Source organism: Canis lupus, chromosome X (genome assembly GCF_048164855.1).
Source record: "Canis lupus baileyi chromosome X, mCanLup2.hap1, whole genome shotgun sequence".
Classification (NCBI taxonomy): Eukaryota; Metazoa; Chordata; class Mammalia; order Carnivora; family Canidae; genus Canis; species Canis lupus.
This window is the reverse complement of record NC_132876.1, coordinates 86,794,614-86,819,901: the sequence shown is the minus strand read 5'-3', so window position 1 is coordinate 86,819,901 and position 25,288 is coordinate 86,794,614. Positions and strand designations below refer to the sequence as shown.

The following is a 25,288-nucleotide window of genomic DNA, read 5'->3' as shown; positions in this document are numbered from 1 at the left end:
AATAACTTTTCATACAGATAGCCTGACATCTATTTTGTAGCAAAAGAATACAAGGGCAGCCCCGGTGGCTCAGCAGTTTAGCACTGCCTTCAGCCCAGGGTGTGATCCTGGAGACCTGGGATCGAGTCCCAGGTCAGGCTACCTGCATGGAGCCTGCTTCTCCCTCTGCCTGTGTCTCTGCCTCTCTCTCTCCCTCTGTGTCTCTCATGAATAAATAAAATCTTTAAAAAAATACAAAATTTAAAATCTTACACCTCTGATCATAATAAGAATAATCCTGGGATGCCTCCTGGGTGGCTCAAGGGTTGAGCATCGGCCTTCAGCTCAGGGTATGATCCTGGGGTCCTGGGATCAAGTCCCACAATAGGCTCCCTGTGGGGATCCTGTTTCTCCTTCTGCCTGTGTCTCTGCCTCTCTTTCTGTATCTCTCATGAATAAATAAATAAAATCTTTAAAAGGAAAAGAAAGACTAATACTGTGTGTGTCCTCCCCCTAGCCACTGGATGAGCCTCAAATGCTAGCATGTTAGGCACTCTAACATCCTCTTGCATTATTGCCTTCTTGCCTTATTTTCCTTACACACCCTAGGATCTGCTCCCAAATATCTCCCAACTCTGCACACCCTCTCCCCCCACTTTCCCACCCTTTTCTCTCATGCTGTTCCTTTTGGCTAATATGCCTTCCTCTTCCATCTTTATCTGGAGGAAATTCTGAGGTACCACTCCAATGACTTCTTCTCTTGTCTAGATACTGGCATTTCTCCTTCTCATCCCTCAAAGTACCTTGATGCCTACTTTATGTTACAGACACTGTCTACCACTTTTCCTTTCCTTTTTTCTTTCCTCCCTTCTCTCCTTTCTTTCTTCAGCAAATATTTATTGAGTAGCCACCATGCACCCAAACACCTGTCTTCACAGGCCACTGATTTACCTCCACTCTTATATTCTACTCTGCTCCATTCAATGACAATCCCTTTGCCAGGGTCCACCCTCTGGGGCTACCAGGTTTAGTACATTGAAATACAGGATACCTAGCTAAGTCTGCATTCTAGATTAACAGTGAATAATTTTAGTATAAGTATGGCCCATGAAATATTTGGGGACATACTAAAAGCCTCACTGCTTATCTGAAAATCAAATCTAGCTAAGCATCTTGTATTTATCTGGGAACCTTACCACCATGCCTCCACTTTACAGGATGCAGTACTTAGATGTAGTATATGTCCAATTTGAATGAATGACATATGAATGTCACATGTGGTAATTACCTGTGCTTGAATCGATTATCTTAGAGTATTAAAAACATATTTTAAAAAGTATGATGTTGAAAGCCCCAACAAGTCACTAGTGGAAATAAGTGTTCTGAACCAAGAACTAAGTGGAAGCCAGTTTTTGACTCCAGGCCTATAGAACCAGAAATTCTTGCAGTGGGCCAGGAGGTTCTGATGACTGCTCTCAACTGACAACAACTGGTATAGACACCTCACCAGAAATTTATGACAGGTTTCTAACCATTAGCCTTTCTTTAGCATAGATTAGTGTGGACTTGGTAGTATTTAATAGTGATTTTGTTAGACAATTGGAAGTAAAACTACTGGGATTAACCTCTGACATTCTTGGCTTGGTGTAATGCTGTTTTAACTACATTCCAACAAAACAACAAATTCTATATATATATGACACATCTAACCAAAAAGAGAGTGATGTTATGGCAAGAAAGAAAAGCAAGGCTTGAAGTGCAACAGTGACTTGACTTATAACGTACATAGATCTCTCTGCCAGCAAGGACTCGTCAACATTAAAAATACGTTGTTCTGATTAGAAGCTGCATGTAACTGAATGCCTATTTTGGCATCATGCCTCTTTTGTTTCTGGCTTATTCCAAACTCCTCCCCGTACCCCTAAAAAAAAGAAATCACATGACAGGAGAGGCAACTAAAAAGGAGGCTCCTTCCTCCAGATGCGCTAATTTCTGAATAGTCAGCTCCACAAAAGAACAAATGTATCTGACTTCCCATTTCACTTGGAAAATAGAGAAACCCTATGGAAGCGACAGGAACATTATCCGTGTGCATCACCTAAATATAACCTAACCCCTTCCCGAGGCCCACAGGTACATAAGCAGCAGTCCCAGGCCACTCAAGACACAACTGAAATAAACACTAACTACCCTGTCCCACTGAAGTCTGAGCCACTGGCTCATTAAGCTTGTTTGTTCTTTTTCCCCCAATCATTTCATTTAGGAAAGCCTGAAGAAGGTGTTTAAGGGATTTTCTAAAGTATCCTCTATCCAAACAGACCTTCCTTAACAAGAATTATCATATTAAATATTTCAAGAAAGACCAGTTTCTTGCTAAATAAACAAAGCTTGATGATAGAGTGGTTATTTGGGTTTGCTTTCCGCACTTCTTGCTATGGCCTGCCAGGTAGCTCTGCTGACAAATTCGGTCTTGTTTCACAGGGAGATGACTGTGTTGAATATATCCCTTGAACTGATCAGAGAGCCAATCAGAAATTCTGAAACTTTCAAGAGACTTTAAAGTTGTCTTTTACTCAGAGCTGTGTTTCCCCACCCCATGCCGAGTCTTTATGACTTAACATTTCCCCCTATTCACCTAAAAATTATTTTCAAATAAATTATTATGACTAACTTCAGTTTGCCTGTGGAATCTGCCGATGTGAGGTTTGAAATCAAGAGGCTGAGAGAATTGAAAAGTCTTATAAAAGCCTTTCCAAGAGCTTCATAGAGGTTGCATTTCCTTTTTCTTCTTGGATGGTTTAACAGAACTAAAGACTCACTAGATGGGGGGCAGTAAGCTGCAGCAATATAAGCTTTCAATTAAAAATAATAATAAAAACAATTCAAGTCACTGTTAAATGTTCAGGATGTCCCATGACCCCCAGTCTCTCATCTGTGTAAATTGGGTGTCATGTGAGGAAGGTAATCAAAAAATAAGCAAAAAGCTTAGTTAGGGAATATGAGAGTAAAGCATTTAAGTAAATATAAGTATGATAAATGTTTATTAATATAAAAGTATTTATGAGAAAATATGTTTTGCTAAGGCAATACTGTTGCTTACATAATTAAACACACTTAAGTAAAACAGATGTTCATAGAATTCAAAAGTTGTGAATTTTCTTTCTGTTCAGAAGTAATTCTTCAAACATTTCCCAATACATTACTCTCAATCTTTAAAAACTGCCTTATAGATCTTTAAAATGATCCTAAAGACGGGAGACTGAGGCCCCCTGTAGGGCTCTGAGCTCAGCACCGAATCCCCTTGAGACATTCTCTCTCTCTCTCTCTCCCTTTGCCCCGCCCCCTACACACTCACTCGCACTCTCTCAAATAAATAAATCTTATTAAAAAAAAAATGACCCTAAAGAGTCTGAAGACTTCTCGACCTTTTACAAAGTGTCATAATTCCATCCAAATAAAAAGGCCCAGGAGCGGAGAGTATGTCAGAGCACAAAGAATAATGAGGACGGCTCATATCATCTCCCCCCCACACACACCCCCCCGTCAATTCTCACTTCCTCCCCTCCACTAGAAAAAACCAAGTACAGACATTAAATCCAATCTTCTTCCTTTTTCCACCACCTCAGCAGTGCCTCTCTTCCAACCTGGGAGAATAAGCCTGATTCCGTTCATGATCTAAGTACCTACCTTTGATTCCCAGTCCACATCTCCAGTCCTGACTTTCTTCCTGAAAACACACCCCAAGAGTCTACCTGCCTGGTGGGCATCACCATACAGACGCCCTAACCCACTTTCAAAGGCCTCATGTGTCCAAACAAACATACCCCAACTTCAACCCCAGTGTTGCTCCTTGCTCCATGCTTCTGGGTTTTACTGACAGATCACTGTCTTTTCAACCAGAGTGAGCTTCAAGGCAATTAGTTAAGATTTAGATGAAGAAAATTACCTCTTGAAGCCTGTTTGTTTGTTTTACGTAAAAAGTGACAATGACCTACTTTAGATGCTTGTTGGGGGTGGGGGGAGTAAATGAGATAATGATAGAGTAGATACTTCTTTATCACCAGATATTCCCTAATATCTCAACAGTTCCTCACTCTCTGTATTTAATTGTTGGTCAAGGCCTATCAAGTCTGCCAATAAAATGTCTCTGTAGTCTTTCCTCTGTTTTCAATTCCTACCCTCATTATCCCGGTTTGTTCTAACTGGTTTGTTTCAACTGCAAAATTCTTGAACTTGTCACCTTGCTCCCTCCCTTTCATCTCCAACCTGCTTGCTATAAGCTCTGTGAGATGGAGGTCTTCTTACTTTTGTCTATTCTCCCAAAACCCAGCACAGTGCCTGGCACAGACTAGATATTCAACAGACAATTCTTGGCAATGTTGACTGGCCCCAAATTCACCATCCAAACACAATGGAGCTATGTGCTAAAATAACCTCAATCTCATGAGCATTGAAGAAAGTCTTCTGCATACTGCCTCATCATAACTTTATACTCAGAGGCCCATGGTCTCCTGAAATTCCTGCTTCTCCCCATAGAACCCACTATTGTATAACAACATGGAGGCATTGGGCCCAGATAAGGAGTTAATAAGGAAAACAGTTTATTCAACACAGGCAGAAAATCGTAAGATGTGTTAAACAACAATAAGTAGATAGTAAATACAGCACGTGTATGTCAAACACAGAAAGAAGGGGACAGAAAGACCAGGGGATAATTAATTTTCCATATGTAGTAAATATATATGAGGCACCTGGGCTCTAAATATTCATGATGCACTAAATATACAAGAGGCAGTAAATATTCATGAGTACTCAATATTCATGAGGCCTTAATTCAGCCACTCATTCATTGGTGACATCAATTCCGGCCCCATGTGTCCTTTCCCCAAGAAACAAAACCCAGGACTATTCAAGCAGGCTTATTGGTGAACTACAGCTGTGGCCAGGCCCACTTATCCCCTTGTCTCTCCAACAGAGCATGTGACATTAGCCCAAGGTCCCCTCTGTCTGTGGTCCCCCTCGCTTTAACTTCAACCCTGGTCTCCAAATCACACTATCAGCCAGAAAGGCTGACACAGCAAAGACAGACAGGACCATTGCCTACCCTAGGATTTAGGCAGAGTCATCCTTCTACCCACTTGTACATTGTCCTATGTCTGTGAACTTACCCATGTCTTTCCCCTTGCTTCTCATTGTGTAGTTTGAATTGTTTTAACGCATCATGTGATTGATGCATTTTAATTTGGTCCATGAGGCTTTGTTCTGTGGCCTCTGGGAAAGCCTGCAAGCATGCTTCTTGGAGGCCACCACTGCATCCGAGCTAATACCCCACACAATACTCTGGCTGCTGTGTAGAGAAGAGGTTGTAGGAGGAGCAGAAATGGATAGCGAGAGACCTATCAGGCAGTTATTCCATTTCTCTAGTCAAGAAATGAAGGTAGCTTAGGGGTGCCTGGGTTGCTCAGTCAGTTAAGTCTTCCTTTGGCTCAGGTCATGATCCCAGGGTCCTGGGATTGAGCCCTATGTCACGCTTCCTGCGCAGTGGGGAGTCTGCTTCTCCCTCTCTCCCTGCCCCTCCCCTCACCCGTGCTCTCTTGCTCTTCCACTCTCTCTCATATGGGCCCTTTCTCAAATAAATAAATAAAATCTTTAGGAAAAAAAAAAGAAATGAAGGTAGCGTGGGTTAGGATGGTAGCAAAGGGCATAGAGAGACATAGATTCAGGCTATGTTTTGCCAGCAGAATGGAGAACAAGGATGGTGGGTGTGAACAAATAGGGAATGTCAAATAAATAGAGACTATAGTTGAGAAGGCAATCTCAGAGCCTAAGATATTGGAGATGGCAAACTCCAGAAAAGACAAAGAGACAATAAACATTCCTAAGAATTATAGCTCCGAAGGGCCCAAAGTGGTCTTAGAAGGTCATCTACACCACCCACCAAGCAAACACATGACTTCCCCACCTCACCCCTACTGCTACTTAAGCAGGGCCATCAGTCTATATCAAGGACCAAGCAAATACGAGATACTCCTCTCCTCCCCTCACCCGACCCTGACCCCCATGTTCGTCCAGACCCATCCACTATCACCTCTGGCAGCTCTCTGCCAGAAAATTTTTCTTCTTACTGACCTGAATTCTGACCCCCTAGGTCCTATCCTTGAAGATACAGAAAATTAGGTCACCCTTCCAACCCATGGCAGCCCTTCAGATTCCTGAAGACATTTACCAGGCACACCTGGGTCTTCCCTTTATGGACAAATATCCCTTTTCATTATTCTGCCTCACACAGGACAATTTTCAGTCCTTTTACCATCATGGCTGCTATCTCCTGAAGGTATCCAGATCTCAACATTGTCCCAAGAGAAGGACTCACAGCACAAACAGAGGAAATCAGTCCTCTCCCTCAATCTCCACCCTACTTCTAATTAATGCAATTTAGGATTAGCTCCTCTGGTAGCCACATCACAGGGTTAACTCTTGTCTGGCTGAAATGGACTATGGATAAAGATGACTGGCATACGGGGGATGAGGAGCAATGACTCTCTGCAGAGGAACCATCAAAGTCTCTAGTTAACAGGTATGAGGATGAGGAGAGGGTGGCTGAAGCAAACGGCAGCTAACAGCATGTTTATGTTCGCTGTCACCAACAAGTTAAACACCTAAGTAGTACATGGCATCTTTTAAAAAGCTAGAGAAAGACAGGCAGGAATCACAAGTAAAAGAAGCATAACTCTGCATTAAATAGATACCTTGAGGCATTCCACTATTTTTCAACTCTGGCTCATTTACTTGAATTGTGTCATCTTCAAGGTAGAAGTAGATTTTATAGCGTCTTATTCTATAGTTTCCTTGACTTTTATCAGGTACTTCATCTTCTAAATAGGCATCAAAAGATAATACCTGTTGGAATCATAATTAGAAACTAAGAAATGAAAACATTTCAGCAAACTTAGAATCAATGCAACAACTGCCTGCATATTTATTAATGTAAAGCAAAAAGTTCAGATTTTTACAAAGACATTCCAGACATCTGTTCTGAGAACAGATATACAATCTAGGTTATCATATACAGATTATATTTTCATCAGTATCTGTTTAGAATAAGGAAATAAGGGCCCCTGGGTGGCTCAGTCAGTTAAGCATCTGCCTTCAGCTCAGGTCATGATCCTGAGGTCCTGGGATCAAGCCCCATGTCGAGCTCCCTGCTGAGTGGGGAGCCTGCTTCTCCCTCTGTCTGCTGTTCCCCCTGCTTGTGCTCGCTCTCACTCTGTCAAATAAACAAATAAAATCTTTAAAAAAATAAAAAGAAGGAAATAATATTCAAGCCACAAATCCATCAATCAGTTCTACTATAAAGTGAACTAGCTTCTGTCTTTGGAATTTCACAATGGGATTCTAGATGTGGGTTACAGTAGGGACCCCCCCCTCTTAGCTTTCTGGTTTTGCTTCCAACAGTTTCAGTCATCTGCACTCACTTGGGTCCAGAAGCAGATGATCCTCCTTCTGCCATATGTCCAGGTCAAAATGAGCCTACCACTACATCACAATGCTTACATCATCCACCTCACTTCAAATCATCGCGTAGGTGTTTTATCTCACATCATCACATGAAGAGTAAGTACAGTAGAAGATATTTTCATGGAGAGATCACATTCACATAACTTACTATAGTATACTGTTCTCTTATTACTTACTGTTGTTTATCTCTTACCATGCTGACTTTACAAATTAAACCATAGGTATGTATATACAGGAAAAAAACCACTATATATAGTGTAAAGTATTACCTATGGTTTCAGGTATCCATGGGGGGGGGGGGTTGGAACATATACCCCATGGATGGGGAGGGAAGGGGAAACTACTATACAGACAAAATAATATTCTTTCTGAATATCCTTTCAATAGGCAGATCTGAAATTCTTCCAGTGCATCGGGGAGTCCACCTTAAACTTGTCCAGGAAGTTCAAAAAGCCTAGCTTAAAGCCAACCAGTCTCATCTTACATTGTGTATGTGTTGGGGGGAGGGGAGTGTTGGAGAGGGCCTCAGGCTGCAGAGGTGGATTCTAAAGTAATTTCGGTAAAAGGCACTTGGCTGAATGTCTTTTTTTTTTTTTTTAAGATTTTATTTCTTTGAGGAGAGAGAGAGGGAGAGAGAAAGCAGGAGCAGAGTCAGAGGAGAGGAGGCAGAAGGAGGAGAAGCAAACTCTCCGCCAAGCAGCCAAGCAGGAAGCCTGATATGGAGCTCAATCCTAGGACTCCAGGATTACAACCTGAGCTGAAGGCAGATGCTTAACCAACTGAGCCACGCAGGCGCCCCAAGTGTCTGATTCTTTTTTTTTTTTTTAAGATTTTATTTATTTAAAAAAAAAAGATTTTATTTATTTATTTATTTATTAATGAGAGAGAGAGAGAGAGAGAGAGAAAGGCAGGCAGAGACACAGGCAGAGGGAGAAGCAGGCGTGTCCACCCAGGGAGCCTGACATGTGAACTGGATCCTGGGTCTCCAGGATCATGCCCTGGGCCAAAGGCGGTGCTAAACCGCTGAGCCACCCAGGCTGCCCTTGTCTGATTCTTGACTGTAGCTCAGGTCATGATTCTAGGGTTGTGAAAGGGAACCCATGGGTTTTGTTTTGTTTTGTTTTTTTAGGGAACCCATGTTGAGCCCCACATCAGGCTCCGTGCTCAACACAGGGAGTCTGCTTCTCTCCCTCTTGCTCCACTCATGCCCCCCTACAAATAAATAAATCTTTAAAAAAATAAAATAAAGTTGTTACAGTAAAAATCAGACATGGTCAAAAACGCCCATGGAAAATCCTTAACCATTTTGGAAAACAGGACCTCTCAGTAACTATAACACAGCCTCTTTTTCTTCCATGTTAAAGCAGAGGACGACTGCCTCTTCAGTTGAAGGCCAGTTGAAATAGCTTCCTTTGGCTTAGGTGCCATGTTGTAGGAATAATGCGTACCTTTAACCATTGGAATCACTCTCAACATGGCAACATGATCACACTTTCAAGCCTGCCCTGGGATGCGTGCTCCTGGAGCATTCCATTTTAATATTCCTTCTGCTCTCATTTTTCTAATCAATTTTTTATAATTAGAGTTGCAAAAGTTAATAATGTATATGATGTAAGACTATGGTAATTCAACATGGGCAATATGCTATATATAGGAGGGAGTCTGTTAGGTATAATCCACCCTCTAAGGGTGGTCAGTTACCCTAATTGGGAATAAGTGCTCCAGGAGCAGCAAATTTCTATCAGAAGCTCACACTTCAGAAGTGGTTGACAAAATGCGTCAGGATTTTATCCTTGATCAACACAAGAAACTTTGTTAATTACCATATAGGATGTTAGAAATGAGCTGTAGTTAAATGACTGTATTCAAAATGAATGGATCAGTTACAAATACTGACAAGGCATGGTCCTTACTGGAACAGGTTTTCTAGGAAACTAGTGAACCTAAAAATCTCTTCCTTTTCAAAACAGCATCTTTGGCTTCATTCCAAAATGGTCCTATTTTCAGGTGCTTTCTTGGAAAATTCATCTAGCCTGCCTCCAGTTATAGGGTAAACCACTTCTAGAATTGCTGTCCTATTTGTGTTGAGTGAACATTTCCGGTAAGATGCTGTTGGATGGGTATAGGGTTTCCTTCTAGGGTGATGAAAATGTCTTGCAACTGGTTAGAAGTGATGGTTACACAACACTGTGGCCATACTAGATGGCACTAAATTGCACACTTTAAAATAGCTAATGGGGGAATCCCTGGGTGGCCCAGCGGTTTAGTGCCTGCCTTCAGCCCAGGGCATGATCCTGGAGTCCCGGGATAGAGTCCTACATCAGGTTCCCTGCATGGAGCCTGCTTCTCCCTCTGCCTGTGTGTGTGTCTCTCTCTCATGAATAAATAAATAAAATCTTTAAAAAAAAAAAAAAAAAAAAAAAACCAGGGCAGCCCCAGTGGCCCAGCGGTTTGGTGCTGCCTTCAGCCCGGGGCGTGATCCTAGAGACCTCGGATCAAATCCCACGTGGGGCTCCCTGCATGGAGCCTGCTTCTCCCTCTGCCTAGGTGTCTGCCTCTCTTTCTCTCATGATTAAATAAAATCTTTTTAAAAAATAAAAATAAATTTAAAATAAAATAAATCTGGGATCCCTGGGTGGCGCAGCGGTTTGGCGCCTGCCTTTGGCCCAGGGCGCGATCCTGGAGATCCGGGATCGAATCCCGCATCGGGCTCCCGGTGCATGGAGCCTGCTTCTCCCTCTGCCTGTGTCTCTGCCTCTCTCTCTCTCACTGTGTGCCTATCATGAATAAATAAAAAAAAAAAATTAAAAAAATAAATAAATAAATAAAATAAAATAAAATAAAATAAATCTTTTTTAAAAATCTGCATAACCACTTTACTCTTCTTTACTATACCTTTCCAGGTAACCTCCTGCAACTGATTCCCCTACCCCCCCCAACACCTTTTCTCTTTATTTTTGGATTTAGGGTGGTGGCTTGGGCCATCTGGGGAGTTACTCAGTCTTCCTGGTTCTCCCCCATGTGCACGTTTAATTAAGCTTTTGTTTGTTTTTTCTCCTTTAATCTGTCTCTTTATTACAGGGGTGTCTCAGCTGAGAACCTGAAAGGTAGCGGGAATATGATTTTTCGTCCCCTACAAAAGGTGGAGAGCATGTCAGAGTGATACTGAAAGACAGAAAAGGAAGAGAGGAAAAAACTGTAAAATGCAGCAAAGTGGAATACCAGTGAAGAGACACCAAACAGCTTAAAAGTGATCTCACAAAGATAAAACGCCTAATCACAGAGGAACTTGAGGTACCAGAGACTCCAGAGGGAAGGAGCTAAAATAAAAACTGCTAGAAATAACAATTTATAGAAACATAATTATGATACAGGGCTTCATCATAATTTATGATGTCAAGCAGAGATTAGATAAATAAGGTCCTAGAGGATGTAATTGGCTGTAATTTTCTTGAAAATGGAATGTAAATATCATTTGGCAGGGCATGTGATCTTCAGTTCCCCACGGGCTTCTGCAAGCCCCACTGTATGATACAAGGTTACCCGCCTGATCCCCCAAGGCAATTTGAATTTTTGATGCCAGCCTAGAGGATATAAAATCTGAAATCAATTAGTCTTAAATAATAGATACAGGGTATTTCTTCATTATAAAGGGAAAATATTAAACGTTAAGGTTTCTGAAATCGGGATCTTCTTACAATTAAAGGCAAAAGAAACTCAAAGCAGTCAGGAGTGTGTTTCAGAGGGGTGGACACCTAGTTTTAAAGGATGTACAGTGTGAATTCTGCCTGGTACAGAAGGAGTTAATCCTATTTTCGTGTCAGTTGAGCTATTCACTTTGCATTGCATATCCCAAATAGCTGGGTTTGAACATTGATTTGGGTTCCTAATTTCCACTTAAATTGTTTTCAAAATGATTATTGTCTGATGCAGCACTGACACACAAAATAATTGTGCATGGAAGATTGTCCGTCGCAGGCTAGGCATTGCAATCCTGAGGCAAAAGCCAGAGCCGAGTCTCTTGAATAAATCAGAGAATTTTTTAAAATGGTGAGGTAGGTGTGACCAATGCGTGAGTCATAAAGTCTATATTACTCAGAAATCAGCATCTAAGTGTCAAAAATTTACAGCTGACTTTCTAGAGAAGCTGTCAGCAAAGAGATGAAACACCAGTAATGTTCGATAAGGCTTAACAGTCTCTAAAGAGACCAGCATCACTAGTCTAAGTTGAAAATGCTTAGGTTCTATTTGATGAAAACGGCTCAGACAAATCATGGAGTCCTAAAGAAGAAGGTGTATAACAGTAAGGATAAACGCAAGCTGTTATAGGTTAGTAGACAACACAAATTCTGTGTATTTAATGTGGCGTTGTTTATTCTTCCTGAAAAAGCTGTGATTAAGCCAGTGATATTTCTTTTATGATTACAGAGTCTTAGAATTCTTAGAAAATAAACCATAAAAGATTGGTATTGCATATTAAGGATGGCTCACTTAGATATGACAATGGGATATTTTAGAGACATTTATCACACATACAATGGAGCAGAGTAGGACACCCCAAAATGCGATTCTTTGGCCAAGAATTCTCTTTAACTGGTTCTTTTTAAGAAACAGCAGACCGGAGAGAAGCTCTGAAATTCAAGTAAAGTGACCCTTTTGTAAGAGACATTTATATGTATAAGGGTGTCTCCTTCCCTGTAGCAGGAAGGAGAGGAGCAAACATCTCTAGAAACTGATCAGTGGAGAAGGCAGGGACTTAAATCTGCATAACAACCCTACCCTTGTTTACTCTGCATTTGCCCGATAACTCCCCAGAACAGGTTCCCCACCTTCAACATGGTCTTTTGTCTTTAGCTGGAGATGGTATTTAAGGGGCTGGCGTGGGCCATTTGTGGGAGTTACTCAGTTTTCCTGGGTCTCTCCCACATACACAGGAGGTATACATGCTACTAAACTTGTTTGGTTTTTTGTTATTCTGTGTTGTATTATAGGGGCATCTTAGCTAAGCACCTAGAAGGGCAAAGGGAAAGTGATTTTTTCCTCCCTGACATAGGCTAATTTATGAAAAATTTTAATAAGTTGAAAATATAGAAATTACGTAAATTCTAGTCATTAATCACCAATACGAGAAATGTAGTATGTAACTCAAAACAAAAGTCCTCACTCGTAATAATTACTGTGCTAAAAGTAAATTTTAAAATGCAAAAAATAACTATAAAATCTAATAAAATCTAAAAAACGTGCAAGCCTATAAAATTTAGGCAAATCTGTAATCTTGGGTGAGTTATTGGGTTTAGATTATTACATACAAGAATTTAGAGTTAAAGAGAATTTACTCAGTTCAATGTTCTAACTCAGCTATTCTCAGCCTCAGCTCTACATTATGAAATTTAAAAAAAAAAGAAAGAAAAGACCAGGGCGCCTGGGTGGCTCAGCCAGTTAAGCATCTGCCTTCGGTTCAGGTCATGATCCCAGGATCCCACATGCAGCTCCCTGGTGAGGGGGGAGTCTGCTCCTCCCTCTGCCCCTGCCACTTGCCCTTTTGTGCTCAAGCTCAGGCTCTCTGGCTCTCTCTCTTTCAAATAAACATCAATAAAGCAGACCCAAGCCTAAATAACTAAAATCAGAATCTTGGGGGCAGGTAATGATGAGAACACAGGCAAAAGAAACGTAGATAAAATTAAGGTTCCTTACAATTTGCAGCCTATTGAAAAATATCTGAGACAGGCAGAATGTGACATTCCTCCAGGAACTCACTGCCTTAATGGTAATGCTTTGCTACAGGCAAAAAGCAATCTTAGTCTGACAAGAGCCAGACCTCCAGGATCCTAGAAGTCTTCTCTAACACGTGAAAATCCTCTCAAGGACACCTGGGGTGGCTCAGTGGTTGAGGGGCTTCCTTTGGCTCAGGGCGTGATCCCGGGGTCCTGGGCCTGCATCGGCTCCCCGCATGGAGCCTGCGTCTCCCTCTGCCTGTGTCTCTGCCTCTCTCTGTGTGTCTCTCATGAATACATAAAATCTCAAAAAAAAAAAAATCCTCTCAGAAACATCCTTTGCTTCTGCCCCTCCCAACTTCAAAGCATATAATTGATTGCTCCTCACCATCCCAGTGCAGTTCTTCCAGCCCATGGGTCCTGTCCTGGTGCTTTAATAAAATTCTTTTTGGGGGGACACCTGGGTGGCTCAGCGGTTGGGCATCTGCCTTAGGCTCAGGGTATGATCCTGGAGTCCCGGGATCGGGATTGGGATCGGGATCGGGATCGGGATTGAGTCCCACGTTGGGTTTCCTGCATGGAGCCTGCTTCTCCCTCTGCCTATGTCTCTGCCTCTCTCTCATGAATAAATAATAAAATAAAATATTTTAAAAATATATCTTTTTTGCACCACATCACATCAGGTAAGAGGGGCATTAGTATTTTTTAAAAGCTCCACAGGTAATTCTGAAAGTCTGTAGTCAAAAGTTTTGACTCGGTGAGCAATAAATTGAGCAAAATTTTTGGAAGTGTAAAAATCTGTTACTAGGAAAACACGAAGGAAGCAATAATGATAAGAGCCTAAATAGAAGAATTTGAAAGGAAAAAGAATCAACAGCAATAAATAGGTCCAAGAGTTTAATAAAACATAAAATTCTAGCAAAGATAATCAAAAAAGTATAAAGTCAGAAATGAGATACTGCGGGACATAAAAATGTAATAAATTATAAGATATAAATCATCTTAATATAGCATAAAATCTTTTATGAAAATTTTAAATAAATGATTTTTGTAAGAACTGTGAATCCTCAAAATGCAACAAATGAACTATAACCAAGAAAGAAGCATAAAAAATCACCAAAAAATTGTCTCAACAAAAAGCTCCAACCAGGATGATTTACTAACGGATTCTTTCAAACTTTCAAGGAAAAGAAAACTGCCCCATTACATAACTCCCCTGGATACCAAAACAGATGGAAAGCCACGAAGTGAATTCCAATGCCTGATAAACATACCATTAAAAAGTCAAAGATGGAGCAGCAGTCCAAACCCCAGCTGCACATGAGAATCACCTGTAGAGCTTTTTAAACTCCTGTTGCTTGGGCCACATCCACGCCCACGTACATATACCACACACAAGGAAATCAGAATCTTTCAGAGTAGGACTGCGCATTACTGATTTTTTAAGCTCTCCAGGTGACAGGAGTGTGCAAGCCAAGGTTGAGAACTGCTCCTGACAATTTCACTACTTATGATTTAAAATACAAGCAAACAGAATTCAGCAGCCATCTGCATAAAGCACAGCATTTTCTTCACAGATGCAAAGATGTTTCCAGATTAGGAAATAAGAGCAAAACTGTAATGATCTCAGACTGTTTCCTACCACATACATTTTAAAAGACAAGAGTAAGTCCTTAAACAAGATTGAAAAGCATCTGCTTTAAAACCTAGGGGCGCCTGGGTGGCTCAGTGGGTTAAGCATCTGCCTTTGGCTCAAGTCATGATCCCAGGGTCCTGGGATCCATTCTCTGCTCTCCCCTCTCCCTCTGCCTCTGCCTGCTGCTCCCCCTGCTTGTGCTCCCTCTCTCTCTCTCTCTCTCCCCCACACACACACACAAATAAAATCTTTACTAAAAACAAAAACAATAGCCTAAATATGCAGCATTATAGTTAGCTAAACTATGCATCTACTACAAACAGGAATGTAACAAAAACACCCCTACTGGCAACATTATTTAGTTGTTTTGAGGAGTTCTGGACAATGTAAAAAGGTATGAAATAGGGACACCTGAGTGGCTCAGTGGTCTAGTGCCTGCCTTTGGCCCAGGGGGTGATCCTGGGGTCCCTGGATTGAGTCCCACACTGGTCCCTGCATGGATCCTGCTTCTCCCTCTGCCTATGTCTCTGCCTGTCTCTCATGAATAAAAAATACTTTTTTAAAAAAAGGTATGAAATAAAAACATCAGCAAGAAAAAAACAAAAGTATTATAAGCTGATAAAATATTGGCATAAGCAAAGGCTGAATAACTAAGAATAAATAAAAGATTTCAGCATAACCACAAATGGGACGCCTAGGTGGCTCAGTGGTTGAGTGTCTGCCTTCGGCTCAGGGTGTGATCCCACGGTCCTTGGACCGAGTCCCACATTGGGCTCCCTGCATGGAGCCTGCTTCTTCCTCTGCCTGTGTCTCTGCCTGCCTTTCTCTCTCTCTCTCTCATGAATAAATAAATAAATAAATAAATAAATCTTTAAAAAAAAAGATTTCAGCATAACCACAAATCGAATCAAAAATATCTTAAGTCTGTCACTTAACAGTTAAGTGACTGACTCTTGATCTCAGCTCGGGTCTTGATCTTAGGGCAGTGAGTTCAAGCCCTGCTTCACTTAAATTTAAAAAAGAAAAAAGTAATAAAAAATATTATCGTGTACTTGCAATAACCAGCTGAAAATATGGTAGGAGAAAAAGAATGTTCACAATGAAACAAAAGCTTACAAAACACCCAAAAATAGTTTTAATGAAAACTCTGTGACCCAGATAATAGTCTAAAAACACTCAAAAATACAGCCGAACTTGATGAATAGGTGGAATATATTCCAGATAAGCAGACTAAAATAACATATTTCAAGTTCACTGGTGTTCTGGAGGAATTTGAAAAAAATAATTCTAGGTCCACCTGATGCTATAAACAAATCTGCCTATTAAAGAAAATTGTAAAAATTAATGGTAATGGAAGGGACCTAATTCTCCCATATTTTATATCTTAGTATAATTCAATGCTTCAATTATTAAAATAGTATACCACCACAGTAACAAAAAACATACTAGTCTGTGAAAAAGAAAAATGGTCTGGAAATAGACTATTACATATAGGACTTTAACACATGGAAAAGGAACCACCTATCAATAAATGAAAAAAGTACTAACTTGGAATAGCATCAAGTACATCCCAATGTAAAATAAATTATAACCCAAAATATATGCCAGATGGACTATCAGTTTAAATGTAACAAATCAAGCCCTTTGCCCACTCCCCGTGTGTGTGTGTGTGTGTGTGTGTGTGTGTGTGCGTATCTCTCAAAGCCCTGAAAGGGAGGATGACCATTCCAAGCTTAGGAGTAAAACAAAATTGTGAAAAAAAAAAATAAGGTTTAAGTATAAAAACAAGTTATAACTTCAAAAGAATAAAATCTAAATAAAAATAAATGTACTAACAAAAAACTTTAACGTGAGTCTATTTTATAAAAACATATTTAATTAACTTTTAAAAGACCCTAAAAAAAAGATGAAAAAAGGGCTTAAAATTCACCAGAGGGTCAATAAATAAAAGAAAAATGCTTGTTCTAAGAATGTATCAGATAAGAGCGAATTAAAGTAAGAGGCAGCGGTTTTGTTTCTCCTATAAAATGGGCCTGGTGGGATTATTCATCATGCATGGGATTTTAAACTACTACAGTTCTTCTAGGGCAATCTGGTGCTATGAGGAGCCATATTTAAATTCCGATACTTCTTCTCAGGAACTCCATTTCTGGGCATGTAGCCCAAAGAAACAAACCAAAATATGGAGAAACATATGTGCAGAGATGTTCTTTGCAGCGTTTTTTTTTTTCTTTCTTTTTTTTTTTTTTTTAGTAGAAAAAAACTAGAGGGAATCTAAAAAGTTAACAGAAAGGGAAGGGTTTGGTGAATTATGGCACATCTATGTACTCTGTGGAATATTATGAAGGCACTAGTATGATGTTTTCGAAAACTATATAGCAGTAAGAAAAATACTTAGGATACGCAGAAATGTTGAGCAGGGAAAAAAACACAGAACTGAAAATGGTAATATACTATAATTATAACTATGTTTTTTAAAAGCACGTATATTTAAAAGATGTTTTTAAAACCATGTTTTTTTTTTAAGAGTGGGGGAGGGGACAAACAGCAACCGAGGATGGCAATTCCTACAGAAGCCTGGCTGGGCCACATATGTGGGGCGCTCTTGCGCCTCTGAGCCACGTGGAAGCAAGGCGAACGTGGCAAGTGGGGGTGGGGGCTAACTTACCCAAGGTGCCCCTGTTGAAGGGGGGTGTGAGGAATTCCGGTGGGCAAGAGCAGTGGGTGGGGTGAGCCTCCCCTTCCTTGCCAGTGTGTGCTGGACTCTAGCTGTACCTTTCTAGGCTCAGAGCCCAGCTCATAAAACCCTATGTGCCGTCCCTGAAGCACCTTCAAGTCTTTTCAAACCTAAGACGTCTCTGAAGGGCCTTGTATTCCAAACCAAATGGAAGAGCCCTGTGGCCCCGGAAGTGCTTTGATGTCCCCCGGAAGTAGCTCTCCCCAAATAAGAAAGCGCTTTGCGATCTCAGAACCATAACGTGTGGTTGTGGATACCAGACCGAGCCTTTCAGGAATCTGGGATCCTTGCGATTTTTCCAAAGCTCTTTGGACTCTCACACTCGGTAGCAGAACTTTGACATCTCTGGAACACTGAGAACGGTTATGGGCAGTTGAAAGGCTGCAACGAGGCCTATAAGATGCCAGAGCGGCCCAAGACTAAGTATTGCTAAGAGGAACACTCAGGTAGGGTCCTCCGGTCAAAGTGGATGCCTCTGGGAGCCCACTGACGTGCCCCCCTCCAACTGGCCACCTTATAACTCTGTATCACGTGCAAGAGAGGCCACCGTCCCCAGCCGCCTGAGAACACAGAAAAAGGACCTGCGGCCTTCACACGAGGCTACAAGGGTGCAGCCTGCCAGGGAAATTCCTCCCCCAGCCCCCACCACGCCGTTTTTAAGGACCTAGGTGTGGGTGGAGCCTCTAAAGACTACCTGATTCGGTGGGGAGTGCTCGGGGCTTCTCTCATTGGTGGAATCCCTTTAGCACCAATTCCTCTGTGCTCAGCCAACTCCTCTCTAAAGGAAAATGGCGTCTTTAGAGGATGCTTACCGCTTTAGGATCAATCCCAAGCCTGGTTCCCGTAACCCCACACACTCTGAATTACCCGACCCAGCTGAGGGTCAGGATGATAAGGCTGGGGAACCACATATGGCCAACAGAAACAGGGCTACACTGCATGACCAGAGCTCCTCGACCATCTACGTGAAGGGTATCCAGGGCATCCTGGGGAAACTGATGCCAAAAGGGGAGGTGGCCACTAGTGTAAAACCCATCGTGAGAGAGCATCCCATCCCTGGACCAAGACCTGCCAGGTTTGTCACCTTCTCTGCGCAGCACCTAAATCAACCCTCAGCCCCAGAGCCTAGAGTGGAGAAGGAAAAGATGGCAATAGAGATCAACACTTTTGGTGAAAGGAGAGTGGTTATTGGGCCTCATGAGAAAGCCTTTATGAAGCCACTGGATGATGAAAGTGTCATCATTTTTGAAAAAGACTCTCCGGTCCTGAAATTTCTAGACAACTGTGACCCTCGTGTAGAAATCCTACCAAAGTATCAAGAAAGGGAAGCCATGGCCGAGCACCCCTTTCCAGGAAGTCACTGGTCTACAGTGGAAGAGTTCTCTGCGCTCAGATTCCCTCGGGACAGACCAATGCCACCGGGTCTCTCAAGAGGTTCAAAGCCTTTACTCTTCAGTGCTGACTGTGCCATAGACCAGCCTCCTCTGTACCGGGGTCCCCAGCAAGTCTATAGCAGCCACTGGGCAAGTAATCCCCAGCCTTCTCACTATCTGTCCACGGGCAGCTGCTGCAGCAGCGCATCCCAGGCCACAAGGAACAGCTGGAGCTTCTTCAGTGATTCTTCCTCCAACCCAGAAGTGCGCTTCCAAAACTGGTCCAGAGACTGGAAGGCATCAGAGGAAGATCAATCCCAGAATTACCATCCATTTCATTTCTCCAGAAATCTAGAAATGGAGGAGGAGAGAGCAGTCCAGGAGGAGATACCATCATATCCTTTTGGAGAGCATGCACCTAGTTTCCTGCCAAGGGACCACTGGGAGCGCCAAGAGCAGGGTTTCATTGATACCCATTGTCACTTGGACATTCTCTACTCCAAGCTGTCCTTCAAAGGGACCTTTAGCAAGTTCACAGAAATGTATAACTGTTCCTTCCCTAAGGAATTTCAGGGCTGCATCTCTGATTTCTGCAATCCTCATACACTAAGGGATGGCCTATGGGAGGAGCTGCTGAAAGATGATCTGGTTTGGGGGGCATTTGGCTGTCACCCCCATTTTGCACGCTACTACAATGACAGTCAAGAAAGCAAGCTCTTGCAAGCCCTGCGGCACCCCAAGGCCATAGCGTTTGGAGAAATGGGCCTGGATTACTCCTACAAGTGCACCACACCTGTGCCACAGCAGCACAAGGTATTCGAGAGACAGCTGCAGCTGGCCGTGTCTCTAAAGAAGCCCCTGGTGATCCACTGCCGAGAAGCTGACGAAGATCTGTTGGATATCATGAAAAGAAGGGTGCCCCCTGACTACAAGATCCACAGGCATTGCTTCATGGGCACTTACCCAGTCATCAGGCCCCTCCTGGAGTACTTCCCCAACATGTCAGTGGGGTTCACAGCAGTCCTGACGTATCCTTCCGCCTGGGAGACCCGCAAAACTCTGAGAATGATCCCCTTGGAGAGAATCGTCGTGGAAACGGATGCTCCCTACTTCCTGCCTCGTGGAGTTCCGAAAAGCCTTTGCCAGTTTGCCCACCCAGGCCTGGCCCTGCATACAGTTCGAGAGATCGCCAGGATCAAAGGTCAGCCGCTCTCTCACACCTTGGCCATCCTGCGTGAGAACACTAGCCACCTCTACAATCTTTAAGCAAAGGGCATCATCCGGAGTCTTCCAGAAAAGGGAGACCAGCGGCCTGACAGCACAGACTTGGTTTGAACTCTCCCTGTGTCCCAAGGTCAAGGCAGTGTTTAGCCAGTCCACCAGAACACAAAGAGACCACCACAAGATGTCTTCCCCAAAACCTCTTCCTAAGACTTCTGCTTCTGGCTGGTAGGGTTCGGTGCAAAAGAATGGGAGGAGGATAGAGGAAACTGCCCCCAACATTATCAGGGTTTTTCCTCCCAGCCAAATTGTGCCGGGGTAATCAGTAAAGAAGAGTTCCATAGGGTCAATGAGCTGGCTATTCCACACCCCTGTTCTCTGCAGCCTGAGTTTTTGAGCAGTTGGTGCATAAAGTCACCCTCCTACTTATCTTTAAAAAAACAAATGAAGAGGAATGTTGAATTTTCAAAGTGAGTTAGGTAATTTGTTCTGTTGATTCCCAAAACGTATTTGATATTATAGGAATTCTATAATCCATACGGTTTGTTGTTAAATTCATAATTCAGTGACTGTGCAATTTGTGATTTCTAATTGCTAAAGATAAAGCAACACTAGCATTTCATCTCAAAGGAAATCGATTTAGGTAAAAGTTGGTCTGTTAATATTCAGAACGGGCTGGAGGGTGAGGACATTTCTATAGAGGAGCTTAAAGTGATGGGAGCCAGATCAATTGGATCTTGAGAACAGTGCTGAGATGAGTTTCAAATCTGAACTGAACTCCCCAAGCTTATATAATTCCAAGCCTCTCACATAACCAGTATATTAACAGCAGCTGTTATTCAGATTGCTCTGACTCTTAACAAGGCCCAACTGTATACCACTTAGAAATACTGCTCCCCTAAAGGGCAGAAACAGAGAAAAGCTTCAGGTGCCTACCTGGCAAACAGCCACCCTCCCTGCAAGATTAAAAGGAACTCACATTTTAAAGAAAATATTTGAGTTCCGAAATTTAACTTTGCCAGCCAAAGCCCACACATAAATCCAGGAGTTTCATTATTGGATAATAAGTGCCATTTTTTAAAATGGAAAAATCTCCTTTATTCTTGAAAACTAAATTGATGAAAATAGGCCCGGCATAGTCCAGACTTCTCGTTTCCTAGGTGCCTGTTTATCTAGATCCAGAAAAAGCAGCTGGCTCCTCACCATGTGGTTCTCAGCTCAAAAGTCTCGTCCACAAGGAAGCCTCCTTGACTACCACGTGCACAGTGCTCATTTCACCTGAGAAGAAAAACTCCTTAGAGCTTATTGTTTTGATTTAGTCATAGTGCTCAGCACTGACTACAATTGTGTTTTTACTATGTGCCCGTTGGTTATTTTCCCCACTAGGTTTATAAGCTTGTCAGTTCTGTTCATCCCCTATGAACATACACCCTGTACATACACCCAGTGTTAGAATGGTGCCTGAGACAGCGCAGGCACTTTGCAAAGATTTCTTGAGTTACATATCATACGAGTGAACAACGTACTTCACTGACACTTGGGAGTTAGTGACAATATTTGGGCAAGGGGACAGATTTTAGGGAGAGAAGAGAGAAACCATCAGATTTCTAGTGCCCCTTAACTTGAAAAGCAAGGATTAAAAGGCAGCTATATTCTGCTGTTTAGATGTTCTCCATAGTAAGAGAAATAAAGAAATAAGGTCAAGTCCTCCCAGGAACTTGACAGTTTAGATTTCTTGTAAATAATACTGAGTAAGTCATAGTTTTTTTTCCCCTCTGCTAGGGATCCATTTTGGAGAAGGAAGCCTTAAGAAAGCTTTAAGTGTTTCACTTTGCTTTATTGGGACCAAAAGTGCAATGCACTTGATGCACTATTGCAATTGATGCAACTGACACACTGGTGCAATAGGAAAGATGCAAGTTGATTAAATTTTCAGGACAGAAAACCTTCAAAAGTGAAGCCAATGTTTTAAGAAGGTTTTTCTGTTTCCCATTTAATGTACACTGTACAAAAATGTTCAGAGTGTGTCCCTCAACCCCCAGGAGCCCTGACCTTTTTATAAAGGACTGCAGAAAAAGAAGGTTCTGAGGACACGTTTTGGGAAAAACTGAGTTCTACAATGTTCCACAGATTGTTTTTTAATTTGGGGGATCTCACATGCCCTTTGATATGCTATTGTGAGCCACAGATCCCCAAAAGGGTGTTTCTCAAAGTTACTTCATTTGATTAATTTGAGGTACAATTCAACAACTGGAGAAACTCGAGCTTGGGAAACATGACCTCAAGTCACACTTCCACTGTTGTCCCCTAGTCACATTGTGTACCACCTCTACTCCTCACATTCCCACACCCTCCTTCATTTACCTCTCCCACTACATAAGATCCAAGGAGAACAAAATGTCCTTTATCTGGTCCTAACAAAGCAACGTTACCAAGTGGGCATTTAAAAACGGGTGTAAACAAACAATTGCATCTGTAAGTACACATTACACAAGGTAAAGAGAGTATGTATATATATATAGTAATTAATTTTGCTCTCCAAAAAAGAAATAATCTCCTTTGTATACAGAGAAAATAGTTTTCATACTGTTCCTCTTGCTACATTTTTATGGCAAATGCATGGACTATACTCTGCAGTGTTTCTTGACACAAAAGAGAGCTCCTTGCCATAATTCAGCTTTATTTCATCAGGAATGAGAGTGAGCAATGTAGTATATACAGAGTGGCCTAAATCAAAAATTGTCATCTTCCTCTACTAGTTTCATAAATGTAGTAAAGAACACTTCTTCTCTTCAAGTTACTCATAAAAACAAAACGAACAAATAAAACCTTGCAATGGAGATGTGCAAAATTTGGAGCACTCTGTATATAGCTTTCTAGTGATAGATATTCCACTGAACCTCAAAGAATGATTAGAATTCATCTGTTTGCATGGCACTTCAAAATTGGTGCATCTACTCTCACATTCTAGAGGCTTCAGAGAGCCATGAAGGCAACCGGTGATCTAGAAATTCAATTTGCCAGTTAGTGGTCCCTGGGCCATTGGTCATCCCAGAGTCACAAGGCCTCTCGGGCCCATTAACAAACTCCCTGAACCTTGGCACTCCACTCCTCTTACTGCATGCCAATATTTTGCTTCTCTTAAATTTTAGAAGGGCAGCTCTTTCTACCTTGAAAGCTCGAAAACAACAAACTGCCTACTCTGTCTTGAGAGAGAGAGGAAGATGTGGTTGTTTCAGGTAGTCTTTATTCATATATAACTTCAAAATTAGTACCTTATTCTGGACTTTGAGCACAAAGTGGGATAAAAAAAATAGTCCATAATACCTAGAGACATCACTTTAACAACTGGAGTGGCTCCTTGGCAGTCTTCTTGATATATTCCCATAGTTTTTGGCCAAGTCCAGTACTGTAGTCCCTGAGTTTGTTTTGCTAGTTAATATTTACTAGGATAGTCACTTCACAATTAGCATAAAATAGAAATTTTACTTTCTCTGAATTTGCAATTTAACATTTTATGTATCTTGGTTTGCTGTCCTGAGCAAACAAGATAGAAGTTTACCAATTCTGTTACCTGTTTTAAAGATGTAACTAAAAAAAAAAAAGATGTAACTCTTAAACTTTTTATTCAAATTTCTTGTTTACTAATTTATAAAATACTGCTTTTTTTTTCTTCCCCTTCATTCCTTGGGGATGGTCTGGTCTGTTTTGTTGTACTTTTCCTAATGCCTTAAGGTAAATGCTTAGTTTATTTTTTATTTTCAAGGAGAAACAACAAGGTATCTGATACCACAAATTTATTTTTATAAAAACAGATTGTTAACTCTATTCTAGCTGAAGAATTTTATTTTCATGAATTTTACTTTTCTGCTGTAGAAATACCTATTACAAATATATAAACAGAAACAGAAAGAAGTGCAGGATTTTTCTACTACCTACATAGAGGCTACTGTTTTGTTAATGTATTTCCCTTAAGGTAACTGTGATTATATAGCTATATCAAATTATATATACTTTTGAAAAAGTCATGTTTTCCCGAATATGTCAAATTATACATATTTGTAAAAAATCCATATGGTTTCATGCCCATACTTACTGAAGATCTATGTACCATAAAATCCCACCACCAATCAATATACAGTGTTTATTTATATTCTAGTGTATTTTTATTTGTGATTTTTTTTATATATATATAACATAGCTAGAAACACAAAGTACGTACTTTTTTAAAGCAAAGCGAAAGAAAAAACATGTCCAGGTCCTAGGGAAAGATGATATATAAAGATAAGCTTTTTTTCTTGATTAAGGGAGAAAATTTTCACTGTATTCCCTATTTTTCAAGAATTTTCAGTTGAAGTATTAATGCCAAAAATTAGTATCTACTGAAACTTACCTAAGTAAAGTAATATGTTTTTCCTTTTGATCTCCCTATAATGTATTTGGAGCTCATTTCATTATTGTTATTATTTTATCTTCCAATAAACTTTAAAATGTTTTCATTATGTTTTGAACTTTATATTTTATAATCATAAGGTTGTTTCCATTGCTCACCACTAATCCTTTTATTTCATGACTTCCCTGTGGTTGAACTGTTTAATTTGCTTTATAGTTGACTGGAGTGCATCTTCAAGCAACTCCCTCAGGAAAAGTATGTAGATGGCATGTTTATGAGAAATTACCTATCTGAGAACATCTTTCCCCTGCTTACACTAATGAATAACACCTCAGCTGAGTCTAGTATTTCTCGGTCACAAACATTTTTCCCCTAAAAGTTACAGATATTGCATTATTGTCTTCTGGCATCGAATGCAGAGAATTCTGATGCCAATTTCTTCTTTGGGAGTTAAACTACATTTTCTGGTCAGGATGTTTGGTAATTCCTTTGCTTTATCCTAGAAATTAACAGAAAAAAATGCTACAATATATCAAATTATTGGTTTCTTCTTTGTTATGTTCTCTGGTACACGGGTAAGCATTTAATCTTCAGATCTGTGGGTAAGCATTCAATCTTCAGATCTGTGTCTTTTTGAAGTCGAGAAGGTTGCTTTTGTTTTTATTATCTTCTTGGGATATGCTTAAGTGATCTGGCTGCTTTTAATCTAGCTTCTAA

At 41.1% G+C, this 25,288-nt stretch overlaps 1 protein-coding gene and 1 pseudogene across 5 annotated transcripts in view; one reads left to right on the top strand and one right to left on the bottom strand.

Annotated features, from left to right (window-relative positions):
- Positions 1–25,288, bottom strand: part of EFHC2 (EF-hand domain containing 2) — a 195,379-nt gene that overhangs the window by 114,619 nt on the left and 55,472 nt on the right. For 3 of the 5 annotated variants that reach the window (XM_072818319.1, XM_072818320.1, XM_072818321.1), the window contains exon 3: positions 6,729–6,879. In XM_072818319.1, coding sequence (XP_072674420.1) covers positions 6,729–6,879 — 151 coding nt within the window. Of the gene's footprint in view, positions 1–6,728; positions 6,880–17,515; positions 17,705–19,920; positions 20,032–25,288 lie in introns of those variants that run through there. The other 2 variants (XM_072818323.1, XM_072818322.1) reach the window with 2 other exon arrangements.
- Positions 18,105–21,862, top strand: LOC140628799 (putative deoxyribonuclease TATDN2 pseudogene; annotated as a pseudogene).